Consider the following 17,261-nt stretch of genomic DNA (forward strand, 5'->3'; position numbering starts at 1 on the left):
GAGACGTGGAGGAGGCCGTAGGAGGGCAACAACCCAGCAGCAAGACCGCTACCTAGGCCTTTGTGCAAGGAGGAGCAGGAGGAGCACTGCCAGAGCCCTGCAAAATGACCTCCAGCAGGCCACAAATGTGCATGTGTCTGCTCAAACGGTCAGAAACAGACTCCATGAGGGTGGTATGAGGGCCCGACATCCACAGGTGGGAGTTGTGCTTACAGCCCAACACCGTGCAGGACGTTTGGCATTTGCCAGAGAACACCAAGATTGGCAAATTCGCCACTGGCACCCTGTGATCTTCACAGATGAAAGCAGGTTCACACTGAGCACATGTGACAGACGTGACAGTCTGGAGACGCCGTGGAGAATGTTCTGCTGCCTGCAACATCCTCCAGCATGACCGGTTTGGTGGTGGGTCAGTCATGGTGTGGGGTGGCATTTCCTTGGGGGGCCGCACAGCCCTCCATGTGCTCGCCAGAGGTAGCCTGACTGCCATTAGGTACTGAAATGAGATCCTCAGACCCCTTGTGAGACCATATGCTGGTGCGGTTGGCCCTGGGTTCCTCCTAATGCAAGACAATGCTAGACCTCATGTGGCTGGAGTGTGTCAGCAGTTCCTGCAAGAGGAAGGCATTGATGCTATGGACTGGCCCGCCCGTTCCCCAGACCTGAATCCAATTGAGCACATCTGGGACATCATGTCTTGCTCCATCCACCAACGCCACGTTGCACCACAGACTGTCCAGGAGTTGGCGGATGCTTTAGTCCAGGTCTGGGAGGAGATCCCTCAGGAGACCATCCGTCACCTCATCAGGAGCATGCCCAGGCGTTGTAGGGAGGTCATACAGGCACGTGGAGGCCACACACACTACTGAGCCTCATTTTGACTTGTTTTAAGTACATTACATCAAATTTGGATCAGCCTGTAGTGTGGTTTTCCACTTTAATTTTGAGTGTGACTCCAAATCCAGACCTCCATGGGTTGATAAATTTGATTTCCATTGATAATGTTTGTGTGATTTTGTTGTCAGCACATTCAACTATGTAAAGAAAAAGTTTTTAATAAGAATATTTCATTCATTCAGATCTAGGATGTGTTATTTTAGTGTTCCCTTTATTTTTTTGAGCAGTGTATTTTTTTCCATTAGTTTCTACTATAGCCAATTTCGACTTTGTGGCTGTGCTATCTAGTGGGAAACCAATGATCCTGTTTGTATTCGTATTTATTATGGATCCCCATGAGCTGCTTCCAAGGCAGCAGCTACTCTTCCTGGGGTCCAGCAAAATTAAGACAGTTATACAATAAACATTACAATACATTCACAACAGATTTCACAACACGTCAAGTGTGTGCCCTCTGGCCGCTACTCTACTACTACCACATATCTACAACACAAAATAAATGTGTAGGTGTGTATAATATTCACCTCTACTCAGACTACACCATTATGTATACTTCTGGCCCTCCTTTGGACACTGTGTTAACTAACCTCCAGACGAGCTTCAATGCCATACAACTCTCCTTCCGTGGCGTCCAACTGCTCTTAAATGCAAGCAAAACTACAGTGGGGCAAAAAAGTATTTAGTCAGCCACCAATTGTGCAAGTTCTCCCACTTAAAAAGATGAGAGAGGCCTGTAATTAGGTACACTTCAACTATGACAGACAAAATGAGAAAAATAATCCAGAAAATCACATTGTAGGATTTTTAATGAATTTATTTGCAAATTATGCTGGAAAATAAGTATTTGGCCACCTACAAACAAGCAAGATTTCTGGCTCTCACAGACCTGTAACTTCTTCTTTAAGAGGCTCCTCTGTCCTCCACTCGTTACCTGTATTAATGGCACCTGTTTGAACTTGTTATCAGTATATAAAGTATATAACAACCTCAAACAGTCACACTCCAAACTCCACTATGGCCAAGACCAAAGAGCTGTCAAAGGACACCAGAAACAAAATTGTAGACCTGCACCAGGCTGGGAAGACTGATTCTGCAATAGGTAAGCAGCTTGGTTTGAAGAAATCAACTGTGGGAGCAATTATTAGGAAATGGAAGACATACAAGACCACTGATAATCTCCCTCGATCTGGGGCTCCACGCAAGATCTCACTCCGTGGGGTCAAAATGATCACAAGAACGGTGAGCAAAAATCCCAGAACCACACGGGGGGACCTAGTGAATGACCTGCAGAGAGCTGGGACCAAAGTAACAAAGCCTACCATCAGTAACACACTACGCCGCCAGGGACTCAAATCCTGCAGTGCCAGACGTGTCCCCCTGCTTAAGCCAGTACATGTCCAGGCCCGTCTGAAGTTTGCTAGAGAGCATTTGGATGATCCAGAAGAAGATTGGGAGAATGTCATATGGTCAGATGAAACCAAAATATAACTTTTTGGTAAAAACTCAACTCGTCGTGTTTGGAGGACAAAGAATGCGGAGTTGCATCCAAAGAACAACATACCTACTGTGAAGCATGGGGGTGGAAACATAATGCTTTGGGGCTGTTTTTCTGCAAAGGGACCAGGACGACTGATCCATGTAAAGGAAAGAATGAATGGGGCCATGTATCGTGAGATTTTGAGTGAAAACCTCCTTCCATCAGCAAGGGCATTGAAGATGAAACGTGGCTGGGTCTTTCAGCATGACAATGATCCCAAACACACTGCCCGTGCAACGAAGGAGTGGCTTCGTAAGAAGCATTTCAAGGTCCTGGAGTGGCCTAGCCAGTCTCCAGATCTCAACCCCATAGAAAATCTTTGGAGGGAGTTGAAAGTCCGTGTTGCCCAGCAACAGTCCCAAAACATCACTGCTCTAGAGGATATCTGCATGGAGGAATGGGCCAAAATACCAGCAACAGTGTGTGAAAACCTTGTGAAGACTTACAGAAAACATTTGACCTCTGTCATTGCCAACAAAGGGTATATAACAAAGTATTGAGATAAACTTTTGTTTTTGACCAAATACTTATTTTCCACCATAATTTGCAAATAAATTAATTTAAAATCCTACAATGTGATTTTCTGGATTTTTTTTCTCATTTTGTCTGTCATAGTTGAAGTGTACCTAATTACAGGCCTCTCTCATCTTTTTAAGTGGGAGAACTTGCACAATTGGTGGCTGACTAAATACTTTTTTGCCCCACTGTAGTTTTGCTTGCATTTAAGAGCAGTTGGACGCCACGGAAGGAGAGTTGTATGGCATTGAAGCTCGTCTGGAGGTTAGTTAACACAGTGTCCAAAGGAGGGCCAGAAGTATACATAATGGTGTAGTCTGAGTAGAGGTGAATACTATACACACCTACACATTTATATTGTGTTGTAGATATGTGGTATGTATATGAATGTATAGTTAAAGTGAGTATGCATATATGATAAACAGAGAGTAGCAGCAGCGTAAAAGAAGGATTGGGTGGGAGGGGGGCACACAATGCAAATAGTCCGGGTAGCCATTTGATTACCTGTTCAGCATTCTTACGGCTTGAGGGTAAAAACTGTTGAGAAGCCTTTTTGTCCTAGACTTGGCACTCCAGTACCGTTTGTCATGCGGTAGTAGAGAGAACAGTCTATGACTGGGGTGGCTGGGGTCTTTGACAATTTTTAGGGCCTTCCTCTGACACCGCCTGGTGTAGAGGTCCTGGATGGCAGACAGCTTTCCCCCAGTGATGTACTGGGCCGTACACACTACCCTCTGTAGTGCCTTGCGGTCGGAGGCCGAGCAATTTCCATACCAGGCAGTGATGCAACCAGTCAGGATGCTCTCGATGTTGCAGCTGTAGAACCTTTTGAGGATCTCAGGACCCATGCCAAATCGTTTTAGTTTCCTGAGGGGAATAGGCTTTGTCGTGCCCTCTTCACGACTGTCTTGGTGTGTTTGGATCATTCTAGTTTGTTGGTGATGTGGACACCAAGGAACTTGAAGCTCTCAACCTGCTCCACTACAGCCTCGTCGATGAGAATGGGGGCGTGCTTGGTCCTCCGTTTCCAGGAGTTCACAATCATCTACCTAATTTCTTGGTTACGTTGAGGGATAGGTTGTTATTCTGGCACCACCCGACCAGGTCTCTGACCTCCTCCCTATAGGCTGTCTCGTCGTTGTCGGTGCTCAGGCCTGTGTCGTCTGCAAACTTAATGATGGTGTTGGAGTCGTGCCTGGCCATGCAGTCGTGGGTGAACCCTGAGTGCAGGAGGGGACAAGCACGCACCCCTGGGGGGCCCCAGTGTTGAGGATCAGCGTGGCAGATGTGTTGCTATCTACCCTCACCACCTGGGGGTGGCCCGTCAGGAAGTCCAGGATCCAGTTGCAGATGGAGGTGTTTAGTCCCAGGATCCTTAGCTTGGTGATGAGCTTTGAGGGGACTATGGTGTTGAACACTGAGCTGTAGTCAATGAATAGCATTCTCACATAAGTGTTCCTTTTGTCCAGGTGGGAAAGGGCAGTGTGGAGTGCAATAGAGATTGCCTCATCTGTGGATCTGTTTGGGCGGTATGCACATTTTAGTGGGTCTAGGGTTTCTGGGATAATGGTGTTGATGTGAGCCATGACCAGACTTTCAAAGCACTTCATGGCTACGGACGTGAGTCTGTAGTCATTTAAGCAGGTTGTCTTTGTGTTCTTGGGCACAGGGACTATGGTAGTCTGCTTGAAACATGTTGGTATTACAGACTTAATCAGGGACATGTTGAAAATGTCAGTGAAGACACCAGCCAGGTGGTCAGCACATGCCCGGAGCACACATCCTGGTAATCCGTCTGGCCCCGCAGCCTTGTGTATGTTGATCTGTTTAAAGGTCTTACTCACGTCGGCTACGGAGAGTGTGATCACACAGTCGACCGGAACAGCTGATGCTCTCATGCATGCCTCAGGGTTGCTTGCCTCGAAGCGAGCATAGAAGTGATTTAGCGCGTCTGGTAGGCTCGTGTCACTGGGCAGCTCGCGGCTGTGCTTCCCTTTGTAGTCTGTAATAGTTTGCAAGCCCTGCCACATAAGATGAGCGTCGGAGCAGGTGTAGTATGATTCAATCTTAGCCCTGTATTGACGCTTTGCCTGTTTGATGGTTCGTCGCAGGGCATAGCAGGATTTCTTGTAAGCTTCCAGGTTAGAGTCCCGCACCTTGAAAGCAGCAGCTCTACCCTTTCACATTTTGTGAATGTTGCCTGTAATCCATGGCTTCTGGTTGGGATATGTATGTACAGTCACTGTGGGGACGACATCCTCGATGCACTTATTGATAAAGCCAGTGACTGATGTGGTGTACTCCTCAATGCCATCGGAAGAATCCCGGAACATGTTCCAGTCTGTGATAGCAAAACAGTCCTGTAGTTTAGCATCTGCTTCATCTGACCACTTTTTTTATAGACCGAGTCACTGGTGCTTCCTGCTTTAATTGTTGCTTGTAAGCAGGAATCAGGAGGATAGAGTTGTGGTCAGATTTACCAAATGGAGGGGGAGGGAGAGCTTGTGGGGTATGCATGGGTTTCTGAGCTGTGTGCCAGTAGTTCAAACAGACAGCTCGGTGCATTCAACATGTCAATGCCTTTCACACAATTTTCACACAAGTCCCTCTTGGTGGCATGTGACCACACAACTGAACAGTAGTTGGGTCCTGTAGGACCTGCCTTGTGTGTTGTTAATAAAATAAATAACAATAAATAAATAAAAACCTGCCTTGTTGATAGTGCTGTTAAGAAGGCAGAGCAAAGCTTTATTATGGAAAAACTTCTCCCCATTTTAGTCACTGTATCAATATGTTTTGACCATGACAATCCAGGGTTACTCAAGTAGTTTAGTCACCTCAACTTGTTACATTTTCACATTATTCATTACAATATTTAGTTGAGGTTTAGGGTTTAGTGAATGATTTGTCCCAAATACAATGCTTTTAGTTTGGAAATATTTAGGACTAACTTGCCACCCACTCTGAAACTAACCTTAACTCTTAAGTGTTGCAGTCATTTCAGTCGCTGAGATAGCTGACGTGAACAGCGTTGAGTCATCCGTTGACAACGAAACTGACGGAAAACTTAAAGGGACACGCTGACAGTGCTGTCGTTTTATATATCACCAGCAGAGGACGTGCTTGTTCTATTTTACACAATGACTGTATATGAAGATTTTAGATAAGCATCTCTACGCCTACTCGGTGTTTCAGTTTAGTGTAGACAAATATGTTGCCAATAACATTCAGTTTCTAACACTCCCTCTCGGCAGATTAGTGACGCAAACTTTATCGCACTTTTTAAACGAGTAGGCTACATCGTTTTTACATGTTCAGTATTTTGTTTACTAACACTTTCATTTATATATGGAATCTATCTTGGCTTGAGAAAGAGAACCAGACTGACTGTACATCTTCTGGGGGATGGTTAAACCTGTCTTTGAAGACGGATTTTTTGAATAAGGAAAAGGAGAGAAAAACGAAAGTTGTTCCAGTTGTGATTTGTTGTTGTATGGTCCACATCCCTCTGCAGCAATGGAGATAGATAGTATGGTGGCGAACAGCGCACTCATCAGAGCCAGAGGAGGTAAGAAAGACACCTATATAGGTGCAGTAAAAATTTAGGCTGCAGTAAATACTAGCCTACTACTTCATATTTCACTATACAATACTTTTTTTTAGCAAGCACACACATTTTCTGTTTGTCACTTGTCATCATGTCTGTCTTTATTTATTAGTTGTATCTTTAACCAGGGAAGTCAGTAATGTTTGATGTCTCTTATAGTTAGTTGAATAAGTTTAGAGAAACATAGAAAGACAAGTTAGAGGTAGCCTGTTTCCACCTTGATTGAGTAGTGGTGTGTTCAGAGCTCAATATTATTCCAGTTTGTGTTGCCCTCTGTTACAGTGCTGTGGTGTCACAGGTGAGTAGGGTGGGCTGCAGTAGGCTACATTTTAACATGACAGGTGATGCCCTGCTATGGGTGAGATTGCAGTGCACCCTTGTAATTCTTAACCGTATTGCCATTCTTATGAATGTGTTGCTCCCTTCTGAGGAACAATGTAGGTGGTGAAGGAATGAGGAAAGGATGTATGATGAAAGAGGACTGGTTGATTGGGGAGTTGGGGATGGAGGCACCCTTCTTTTTTGGGGGTTATTTTTTCTTTACACACTGAATGTATTGTTACTTTTTGGTTCTGTGATGCAAACAAACTATTAAATGATATGAATGTGTGTGTTGTGCATGTGCCCCCCAACAAGAAAAAAAATGTATAAAGATTTGATCACAAACAAAAGTGGACTGATTGACACTTAGAATTAACTAGCAGGGATTTTATACAGTACTACTTCCTCAAGTTTCTTTTTCCCATATATACACACACACACACACACACACACACACACACACACACACACACACACACACTTCATTACTTCAAATATTCACTTATCTAACCTGCTTTCACCATCTAAATGATGTCAGATCAGTGATTACCTTAATGACGTGGTAGGGGATTCATCACATCACATTCTTTAGAAGCAGGATGTAATAAATTAGCTTTCTGTCCTTGTTAAACAACCCCAATCTCTCTCGAAAGCAGGTAGAAAGTCAGATGTCTCTACTAATAGATATCCTGTTTGTATTCTATGGGTCATGGGTGAAACCTTGCTAAATGACAAAGTAGTAGCCACACACACCGTATATTAAGATGCAACACATTTTGCTACAGGCTACAGGAGAAATCAATCCTTTGGGTGGATGATGTGGAGCAGGTGCCCAAGTACACTCATATTGTATGTGTCACAGGAAAACACACACACACTATGTGTTTTGGTGAGCTGAACAAATGTCTGGTGACAGGCTCAATACAGCTGTGTGAAAGGTAGCAGGGTGACAGGCTCAATACAGCTGTGTGAAAGGTAGCAGGGTGACAGGCTCAATACAGCTGTGTGAAAGGTAGCAGGGTGACAGGCTCAGGGTTGTATGTGTGTGGGAAGAGTGAGGTCACAAACATAACCAACAGGTTGGATTCCTTCCTAGGTTCTGTGAATATCATCATCAGTAGGTGACACCTGTAGGCAGGATCAGCAATTTTATCACAGTGCTGCACTGTGTGTGTGTGTGTGGTGTGGTTTGCAGTGCTATGTGGTCCAACAGGTTTGTTCCTGCTCCATACCTATTTATAGATTTCTCTTTGGAGTGGATGGATGCCAGGGCTGGAACCTGACTGACGAGGAACTACTATACACACACACACACACACACACACACACACACACACACACAGGACCAAAGGCTGTTGTTGACAGACTGATTGTAGTCTTTTTTTCTGTATGTTGAGGTGAACAAGTGAACAGGAAAGACCTTTAGGTTATAAGGTTGTAACTATACAACTACAAGGATGAATCGGTCCAGTTGGATATGTTTGGTCTTACTGCTGATAGTTTTTATTTCTTTGTTTTCTTTCTGAGGCCCCATTTTAACATATTACATACAACACATAACCAAAGAGTTGAATGAGCTCACATGCTTTTGGGTATGAAAAACAGTAAATGAATGACAGCTCAGCTGTAATATCAAATTTCTCATACTATTTTTCCTTCCCCATTTTAGCAGATGCTCTTAACAGAAGAATTAGGGTTAAGTACGTTGCACAAGTGTACGTCAACAGACTCTTCACCTTGTTGGCTTGTGGATTCGAACCAGTGTCTTTTCAGTTACTGGCCTAATGCTCTTCACCGCTAGGCTATCTGCCACCATTTCTTACCTCCTTCTTTCACCCTTCTCTCCCCTGTTCCATCTCTCTCTAGGTGGAGGGGGAAAAGGCAGGAGTTGGAAATGGAAAGACATGCTGCGCTTCCCTCACATCAGCCAGTGTATGGAGCTGGCAAAAACCCTCGGTCAGTGTGTGTGTGTGTGTCTGTGTGTGTGTGTGTGTGCGTGTTTGTGTGCGTTAGTTTGTGTTTGTATGTCTGTGCATGCATGTTTTATATGTGTAATGTGTAATGTGTAATGTGTGTTTCAGAGCGAGACTACTACAGTCTGTGTGTGAAGCAGCCTATCGGCAGACAACTATTCCGTCTCTTCTGTCAGAGCAAACCTGAGCTGCGGCACTGCAACTCCCTATTGGACAAAATGGTATGATCCACTATAGGCCTTATTCACTATGGAAGAGGTGGTATGGTCCATATTGTGGGAAATGATCAGATATAATTCTGCAAGCAGGTTTTACAGTACGCTCTGCTGACAGACCGGTGTCACAGCAAAGTGATGTCATATATCTGAACGGTGTGTGTGTTTTTGGGCTCACAGCCAGGAAATAATTCTAGTATGATAACATTCTTAGAAATGGTATGTTACTGTAATAAAAAAAATAAGTTATGTCTGCTGGGTTAAAAATAACTCTGTTATTCATAACTCTCTGCTTTTCCTCGTTGGCCTGGGCCTTGTTGAAGGTTAGTGACCTGGGTCATTCATGAAGAATGATCCAGCAATCCTAATAAAATACAAAAAATACCAATCAGTGTCAGATAATAGACAGGGACAGGGACCATAAAAATGTCATTATTCATGTTGACAAAACAAGAATTATAAGTCCAGAAATGTTTGAATTTCTACAGGGGGAGTATGAGGTGAAGTCAGATGAGGAGAAGATGAGTTTTGGCATGCAAATCATTAACAGGTTCCTCAGTAGACAGGTACCGTCTTTAAACACTCTCTCTCGCACACACACACACACACACACACACACACACTAAAGGTTGATTTCTCACTTGAGATTTTTGCAAGTTAATTGTATATGTGTATGTTCTCTTGCCAGTCATCTGAGTGTGTACAGGTAGTAGAGCGCTATGGTGAGAAGTGTAGGGAGAGTCTGGAGGAGCAGCACAGTAGAGAAGTCTTCATTGACTGCACAGAGTGAGTCTCTCTGACCTTTACCCCAATGTCCTCCATCTTGCTCTCACCCTTCCCTCGCCTATCTGTGAGGGGCTGTGTGTTCTGGGAATTCACCTCCGCTTACTGGGTTTTTACAGTGAGCTCCATGAGTACCTGAGCGGTGCCCCCTTCCTTCAGTACCAGCAGAGCATGTACTTTGACCGTTTCCTGCAGTGGAAGATGGTAGAGAGGTCAGTGCATATGGACGTGTGCGTTTGACTGAATAATCAAACTAAGTGAGACATGACCACAAATGCTTGACACCAGTCACTCTGTGTATTTCTCTCCCCCCAGACAGCCTGTTACCAAACGCATCTTCAGACAGTACAGGTTGCTTGGCAAGGGAGGCTTCGGGGAGGTAAGGCTGCTTTCACTACACTCTTAGAAAAAAGGGTTCCAAAAGGGTTCTTTGGCTATCCCCATATTCGGCTGTCCCTATAGGAGGACCTTTTTTTGTTCGAGGTAGAAACCTTTTTGGTTTCATGTAGAACTCTTTTGGGTTCCGTCTGTGGAAACGGTTCCTCATTTAACCCAAAAAGGTTTCTTTGAAGGGTTATCCTATAGGGACAGCCGATGAGCCAATTTAGGTTCTAGATAGCACCTTTTTCCTCAGAGTGAACAGACAAACATGTTTTCACAATTTTTCTGAGAAAAATCCCAAATCAGAAAACATTGACCCAACTCTAACTTCAGATGCACATGTGTAACAACAAATTTGATAGAGAGGATTCGTCTCATACAATCTCCCCCTTTCCTTTTCTCCCTTCCTTCCTCCCTCCCCTCTCCCCCAGGTGTGGGCATTCCAGGCACGTGCCTCTGGGAAGATGTATGCGTGTAAGAAGCTGGAGAAGACTCACGTGAAGAAGGGGAAAGGAGAGGCCATGGCCCTCAATGAGAAACAGATACTAGAGACACTTAACAGCAGATTTGTGGTAGGACTCTCTCTCTCCATCCTCTTCTCTCTTTCTATCCTCTTCTCTCTCTCCCTCCTCTCTTCCACTTCTCTCTCTTGCCATCCTCTTCTCCCTCTCTCCATCCTCTTCTCCCTCTCTCCATCCTCTTTTCTCTCTCCATCCTCTTTTCTCTCTTGCTCTCTCCATCCTCTTCTCCCTCTCTCCTTCCTCTTCTCTCTATGCCTCTTCTCCCTCTCTCCATTCTCTTCTCATTCTCTCCTTTTTCTTCTCTCTCTCTCCATCTTCTCCCTCTCTCCATCCTCTTCTCCCTCTCTCCATCCTCTTCTCTCTCTCTCCATCCTCTTCTCATTCTCTCCTTTCTCTTCTCTCTCTCTCTTCTCTTTCTCTCCTTCCTCTTCTCTCTCTCCATCCTCTTCTCCCTCTCTCCATCCTCTTCTCTCTCTCTCTCTCCATCCTCTTCTCATTCTCTCCTTTCTCTTCTCTCTCTCTATCTTCTTTCTCTCCTTCCTCTTCTCTCTCTCTCCATCCTCTTCTTTCTCTCCTTCCTCTTCTCTCTTTCTTCATCCTCTTCTCACTTCCATTCTTCTGTCTCCGTCCTTTTCTTTCATTCTCTCTCTCCTCTCTTCCTCTAACGCTCTGTCTTTCTTTCTCTCTCTAGGTCAGTCTGGCGTACGCGTATGAAACCAAACAGTCTCTCTGTCTGGTGCTGACCATAATGAACGGAGGAGACCTGCGGTTCCACATCTATAACATGGGTACTTCAGGCCTGGAGCAGGACAGGGTTCAGTTCTATGCTGCTGAGGTCTGCTGTGGTCTCCACCACCTCCACCAGATGAACATTGTCTACAGGTCAGTAGACACTGGCTCCATCCTGATTCTACATCCTTTTTAAAAGCGTAAGATCGGTGTAAGCATTGACTGGAGGGAGTTTCCATCATTGTTAAATCCATGCGAGAAAGTGTTTGCACACATTTTGCACACTTCTGGAAAAGTCTCTGTATGCTAAAATGGATTAATGTGACATTGAAAAGGCATTGTACTGATTTCTGTTCTTTGTTTTTTGTTTCAGGGATCTAAAACCAGAGAACATCCTTCTGGATGACAACGGTAGGCACACTTTAATGATATCACAATCAATACATATGCTTCAGACTCTTCACATTCTAGCCATGTAGGATCTACCTTTAGAAAGTATTCACACCCCTTGATGTTTTCCACATTTTGTTGCGTTACAAAGTTTTTTTGTCAACGATCCACACAAATTACAATGTCAAAGTGGAAGAAAATGTAGATTTCTGACATTTTTATTCATGGTATTTTGTTATTATTATTTAACTAGGCAAGTCAGTTGAGAACAAATCCGTATTTCCAATGACAGCGCCTTGTTCAGGGGCAGAACGACAGATTTTTACCTTGTCAGCTCAGGGATTTGATCTAGCAACCTTTTGGTTACTGGCCTAATGCTCTAACCACTATTCATGGTAAATAAAACACTTGATTATATAAGTATTCAACCCCCTGAGTCAATACATTTTACAATCACCTTTGGGAGCAATTACTGCTGTGAGTCTTTCTGAGTAAGTCTCAAAGAGCTTTGCACACTTGGATTGTGCAATATTTGCAAATTATTCTTTAAAAAATGATTCAAGCTTTGTCAAGTTGATCATTGCTAGACAGCCATTTTCAAATCTTGCCATAGGTTTTCAAGACGATTTATGTCAAAACTGTAACTAAGCCACTCAGGAACATTTAATGTCGTCTTGGTAAGCAACTCCAATGTATATGTCTCCCATCAGACTGAACTATTCCTTTCTTTTTATAAAAAGAAAAAAAACTCCCATGTCCTTTCCGATGACAAGTAAACTCATAACATGATGCAGCCACCACCATGCTTGAAAATATGAAGAGTGGTACTCAGTGCTGTGTTGGATTTGCCCCAAACATAATGCTTTGCATTCAGGACAATAAGTTCATTTCTTTGCCACATTTTTTGCAGCATTACTTTAGTGTCTTATTGCAAACAGTATGCATGTTTTGGAATATTTTGTACATTCTGTACAGGCTTCCTTCTTTTCACTCTGTCATTTATGTTAGCTCCCGAGTGGCGCAGTGGTCTAAGGCACTGCATCTCAATGCATAGATGTTTCCCTGGTTTGAATCCAGGCTGCATCACATCAGGCTGTGATTGTGAGTCCCATAGGGTGGTGCACAATTGGTCCATCATTGTAAATAAGAATTTGTTCTTAACCTACTTGCCTAGTTAAATAAAGGTTAAAAATGTATTGTGGAGTAACTACAATGTTGTTGATCCATCCTCAGAGTTCTCTTATCACAGCCTTTAAACTCTGTAAATGTTTTACAGTCACCATTGGTGGAAATCCCTGAGTGGTTTCCTTGCTCTTTGGCAAATGAGTTAGGAAGGACATCTGTATCTATGTAGTGACATTTAAAAATCATGTTAAAACACTATTATTGCACAGAGTGAGTCCATGCAACTTATTATTATCAAACACATTTTTACTCCTGAACTTATTTTGGCTTGCCATAACAAAAGGTTTGATTACTTATTGACTGAAGATATTTCAGCTTTTCATTTTTGACATTATGGGGTACTGTGTGTACAGTAGATCAGTGACACAAAATCTAAATGTAATCTATTTTAAATTCAGGCAAAATGTGTAAAATGTCAATGGGTGTGAATACTTTCTGAGGGCACTGTAGTTTCCCTAAGCAGGATATCCTGGTGATGAAATTTAAGATTTGATTTTCTCACAATCACAAACATGGGCGGTTGGTCTATCTGGAAGTGAATATACACTGTGGTGACAACCAGTTCTAGTCTATTTTTAGATAATCTTATTGTTACCTGTTCCAAGCTTGGCAGCGTGTTTGGAAACTTGGAAGCGCATGTAGACGATAACAAGCATACCTCAGTTACTAGTTACAATCTCACATGATACACACATACACCAGTGGCGGTCGGTGCCATTTAAGATGAGGAAGATATCATTTTCCCCCTATACACACATGAGTTTGCTACGACCTAGCCTATGAATTAAAGTTTACAATGTAGGTGCGGTCAGATCGAGAGAAATTTGAGGTGACAGACGGTGACAGGTTCAATACTGCCTTGCACACTCTTGCCTGCATCTAGCTGATCTAGAGTGTAATCATTAGTCCAACAGCTGCAAACAAGAGTTTTTATTGGACAGATTTAGTCATGTTTATCCCTGTTTCGTTCCATTTGCTTTTGTTTAAGAATCGAATACAGACAATGAATACATCCCTGATCACACGTAAAAACAGTTCACTTTCATAGCAGCCACGTTGTATTCCTTCTCGCATCTATGCACTCTACTCCTCTCACCTTTTCCCTTCGCTTGTGGAATTCAATGCACAACACATCAGCTGTATGTTACCAGGCGAAAAAAACCTTTCCAAGCCAAACCATATCATAATCACTACACACAGCCTGCATTGTTGTCACCATATTAACTAAAGTAATGTCATAGTCAACATAGCTAATAGAACGAAGATGTTAGCTAGCTGTCCTCCAGCTACACTGCAGAGTGCTGTTGAGGCTACTGTAGACCTTTATTGCAAAACAGTGTTTTAATTATTTGGTGACGTGAATATATTTAGTATAGTTTTATCTAAAAAAGGATACCTTTTTTAATGTTTTACTATTTTTATGAAATTCTCGGAGGAGGATGGTCCTCCCCTTCGTCCTCTGAGGAGCCTCCACTGACACACACAAACACACCAGTACACACTGCCACGTCACATGCCAGAACCATCCTTCTCCTTATGTACTCTGTGTTCCGTGAGAGGTTTTCCATGACAGGGATTTTCATCAAATCTATTACGTGACATTTTCCACGAGTGAAAATCTCTTGAAAATGTGTGGCTACCCTTTGCTGTATGAATAATGGTCCACTGATCTCCCACCCCTCTCAGGGCACATCCGTATCTCAGACCTGGGCCTGGCGGTGACACTATCTGAGGGGAATCTGGTACGAGGCAGGGTGGGCACCCTGGGATACATGGGTACGTGGCTCTAACCTACTGTACACTTTCAGGTGGTCTACTCATATCTAGCAGAATACACAGATACAGGGTGTATGAAAGATCATGAGAATACTTGCACACTTTTTAGATGCCAAATATCCCCACGGTGGTCAAAATGTTGCAACGTGTTTGCTATCATGATAAAAAAATTACATCACAGTTTACCTCCAATGTTGTACTATCACTGAGCCTCATTGGATATATAATTTGGGAGCAACAACAGTGAACCAACATTTCCAAACCCCTCCTTCTTCCCCTCAGCTCCAGAGGTGATTGGCAACGACTACTACGGGTTGAGCCCTGATTGGTGGGGCCTGGGCTGCCTTGTGTACGAAATGACGGCAGGACGATCCCCATTCAAGAGAAAGGGGGAGCGATTGATAGGAAAGGAGATGGAGAGAAGGATACAGGAGGAGGAAGAGGAGTACGGAAAGATATTTAGCAACGAGACGAAAGACTTATGTCGCCTGGTAAGACTACAGTTTTACTCTGATTTGACATGAAACCTGTCAACGAGCAAATTCTGTTCTACATTGTAACTGCATGGATGTTCTCGTCTCCCCCTTTCTCTCCTTCTCTCTTTCCTTCACTCTCTCTTATCCTTTTTCCATCTCTTGTGCTCTCAGCTGTTGACTAAAGACCCGAGACATAGGCTGGGGTGTCAGGGGAGTGGGGTGTATGGGATTAAGTCCCATCCCTTCTTCAGAAACATCAACTTCAGGAGGCTGGAGGCCGGAGTCATTGAGCCACCCTTCAAACCGGATGTAAATACCCTAACTCAAATCAAATGTTATTTTTCACATACTTTGAAAACAGGTGTAGACTAACAGTGAAATGCTTACTTACGGGCCCTTCCCAACAATGCAGAGATTTAAAAAAATAAATAATAATAATAAGGAACAAATACACAATAAGTAACGATAACTTGGCTATATACACGAGGTACCAGTACCGAGTTAATGTACAGGGGTACGAGGTAGAAATGTACATATAGGTAGGGGTAAAGTGACTAGGCAGCAGGATAGATAATAAGCAGTAGCCACAGTGTATGTGATGAGTCAAAAGAGTTAGTGCAAATATGGATAGTCCAGTTAGCTATTTGTTTAACTATTTAGCAGTCTAATGTCTTGGGGGTAGAAGATGTTCAGGGTCCTGTTGGTTCCAGATTTGGTGCATCGGCACCGCTTGCTAACTTTAACCGCTATAGTATGTGGTAGACAGACTAAATAATCTGTAAAACGATATAATATGGGATGCTAGATGTTGTAGTAAGAATACTTCTCCCTCCCTATGTCCTCTCCATCTTTCCACCCCCCTTCACTCTCTCCAGCCCAGAGCAGTGTACTGCCAGGATGTTCAGGACATTGATGAGTTCTCCACAGTAAAAGGAGTCATTTTGGAGAGGGCAGACAACGACTTCTACATCAAGTTTAACACAGGCTCCGTGGCCATACCCTGGCAGACAGAGGTCAACACAACTTGCAGATTATTACATTTAATTTAGTTATGTTAAATTCAATTACATTAAACTTATTTCAATTAAATGTAATCATATTGGTAGCAATTTGAGGTTAGGTATGGTTTGGTCATATGCAAATTGAGATGACTAACTACTTACCCTCACTCTCTTATCCTCTCATAGATGATAGAGATGGGTTGTTTCAAGGAGCTGAATGTGTTCGGGCCTCAGGGTTCCAGACCCCCTGACCTGGACTGGACCCATACCCCTGCCCCACTGAGCCCCAAACGCAGCCTGCTGGACCGCTTATTCCGCAGACATGTAGGACACACACCTGTTGGTTGGGCTTCCTAGTGGCTCACTCAACCCCTCTCTCCACTGCAACTGTCGTTGTAAATGAGAACATTCTCTCACACAGTTTACCTGGTGGAGAGTAAAATTAATAGATACTGATTGTCTATGTTGTTGTGCTTGCAGCATTCAGAGGAGTCAGGCAGCAGAAGACACAAGTCAGACAGCAGCACCATGGACTCAGCTAGCCTGCTCAGCACTACAATCTAGTGGTGGAGGCACAGCACTACAGCCAAAGCTGCAACAGACGTTAGAGTGCCTGGGCCATTCCATCTATCGTTCACCAGCTCAGGCCAAAGAGACCACCCCCGTACTATCATCCAGGAGGTGGTCATCTTATTTCTGCATGAGTCAGATCAGAGAGAACCTCAGCTAAGATTGTTCTGATTTTGTACCCGTGTGTTTACGTAACCTTAGTATAAAAACCTTGAAAACAAATCTTTCCAAATCTTTACTTTATTAAAAACAGCATGAAAGTAAAACAAAAGTCAATTGTTAAAACAAGACCAAACCTTAATATTTCACATCTGTAACCAGGTTTCTATCCAACCTTTTTATGCTCGTAAAGTACGCTGGGTAAAAAATGTCACATCAGGCCT

General features: G+C 43.5%; 1 protein-coding gene across 1 annotated transcript; it reads left to right on the forward strand.

The window, feature by feature from the left end:
• Positions 1-6,125: 6,125 nt before the first annotated feature.
• Positions 6,126-17,149, forward strand: LOC139408499 (G protein-coupled receptor kinase 5-like). Its single transcript, XM_071152469.1, has 16 exons — positions 6,126-6,518; positions 8,745-8,834; positions 8,960-9,072; positions 9,555-9,632; positions 9,755-9,852; positions 9,969-10,061; positions 10,165-10,228; positions 10,662-10,802; positions 11,443-11,633; positions 11,854-11,891; positions 14,742-14,831; positions 15,114-15,322; positions 15,479-15,616; positions 16,183-16,320; positions 16,495-16,632; positions 16,789-17,149. The coding sequence occupies exons 1-16, from the start codon at positions 6,467-6,469 to the stop codon at positions 16,870-16,872; spliced, it is 1,755 nt and encodes a 584-aa protein (XP_071008570.1). The 5' UTR covers positions 6,126-6,466; the 3' UTR covers positions 16,873-17,149.
• Positions 17,150-17,261: the final 112 nt, after the last annotated feature.

This window comes from Oncorhynchus clarkii, chromosome 5 (assembly GCF_045791955.1).
Source record: "Oncorhynchus clarkii lewisi isolate Uvic-CL-2024 chromosome 5, UVic_Ocla_1.0, whole genome shotgun sequence".
NCBI lineage: Eukaryota > Metazoa > Chordata > Actinopteri > Salmoniformes > Salmonidae > Oncorhynchus > Oncorhynchus clarkii.

Bases quoted from the DNA above. Each gene is read 5' to 3' on its own strand.
- LOC139408499 (XM_071152469.1), top strand. From the start codon at position 6,467: ATGGAGATAGATAGTATGGTGGCGAACAGCGCACTCATCAGAGCCAGA. The intron at 6,519-8,744 runs GTAAGAAAGACA...ATCTCTCTCTAG, and splicing joins ACTCATCAGAGCCAGAGGAG to GTGGAGGGGGAAAAGGCAGG. The intron at 16,633-16,788 runs GTAGGACACACA...TTGTGCTTGCAG, and splicing joins ACCGCTTATTCCGCAGACAT to CATTCAGAGGAGTCAGGCAG.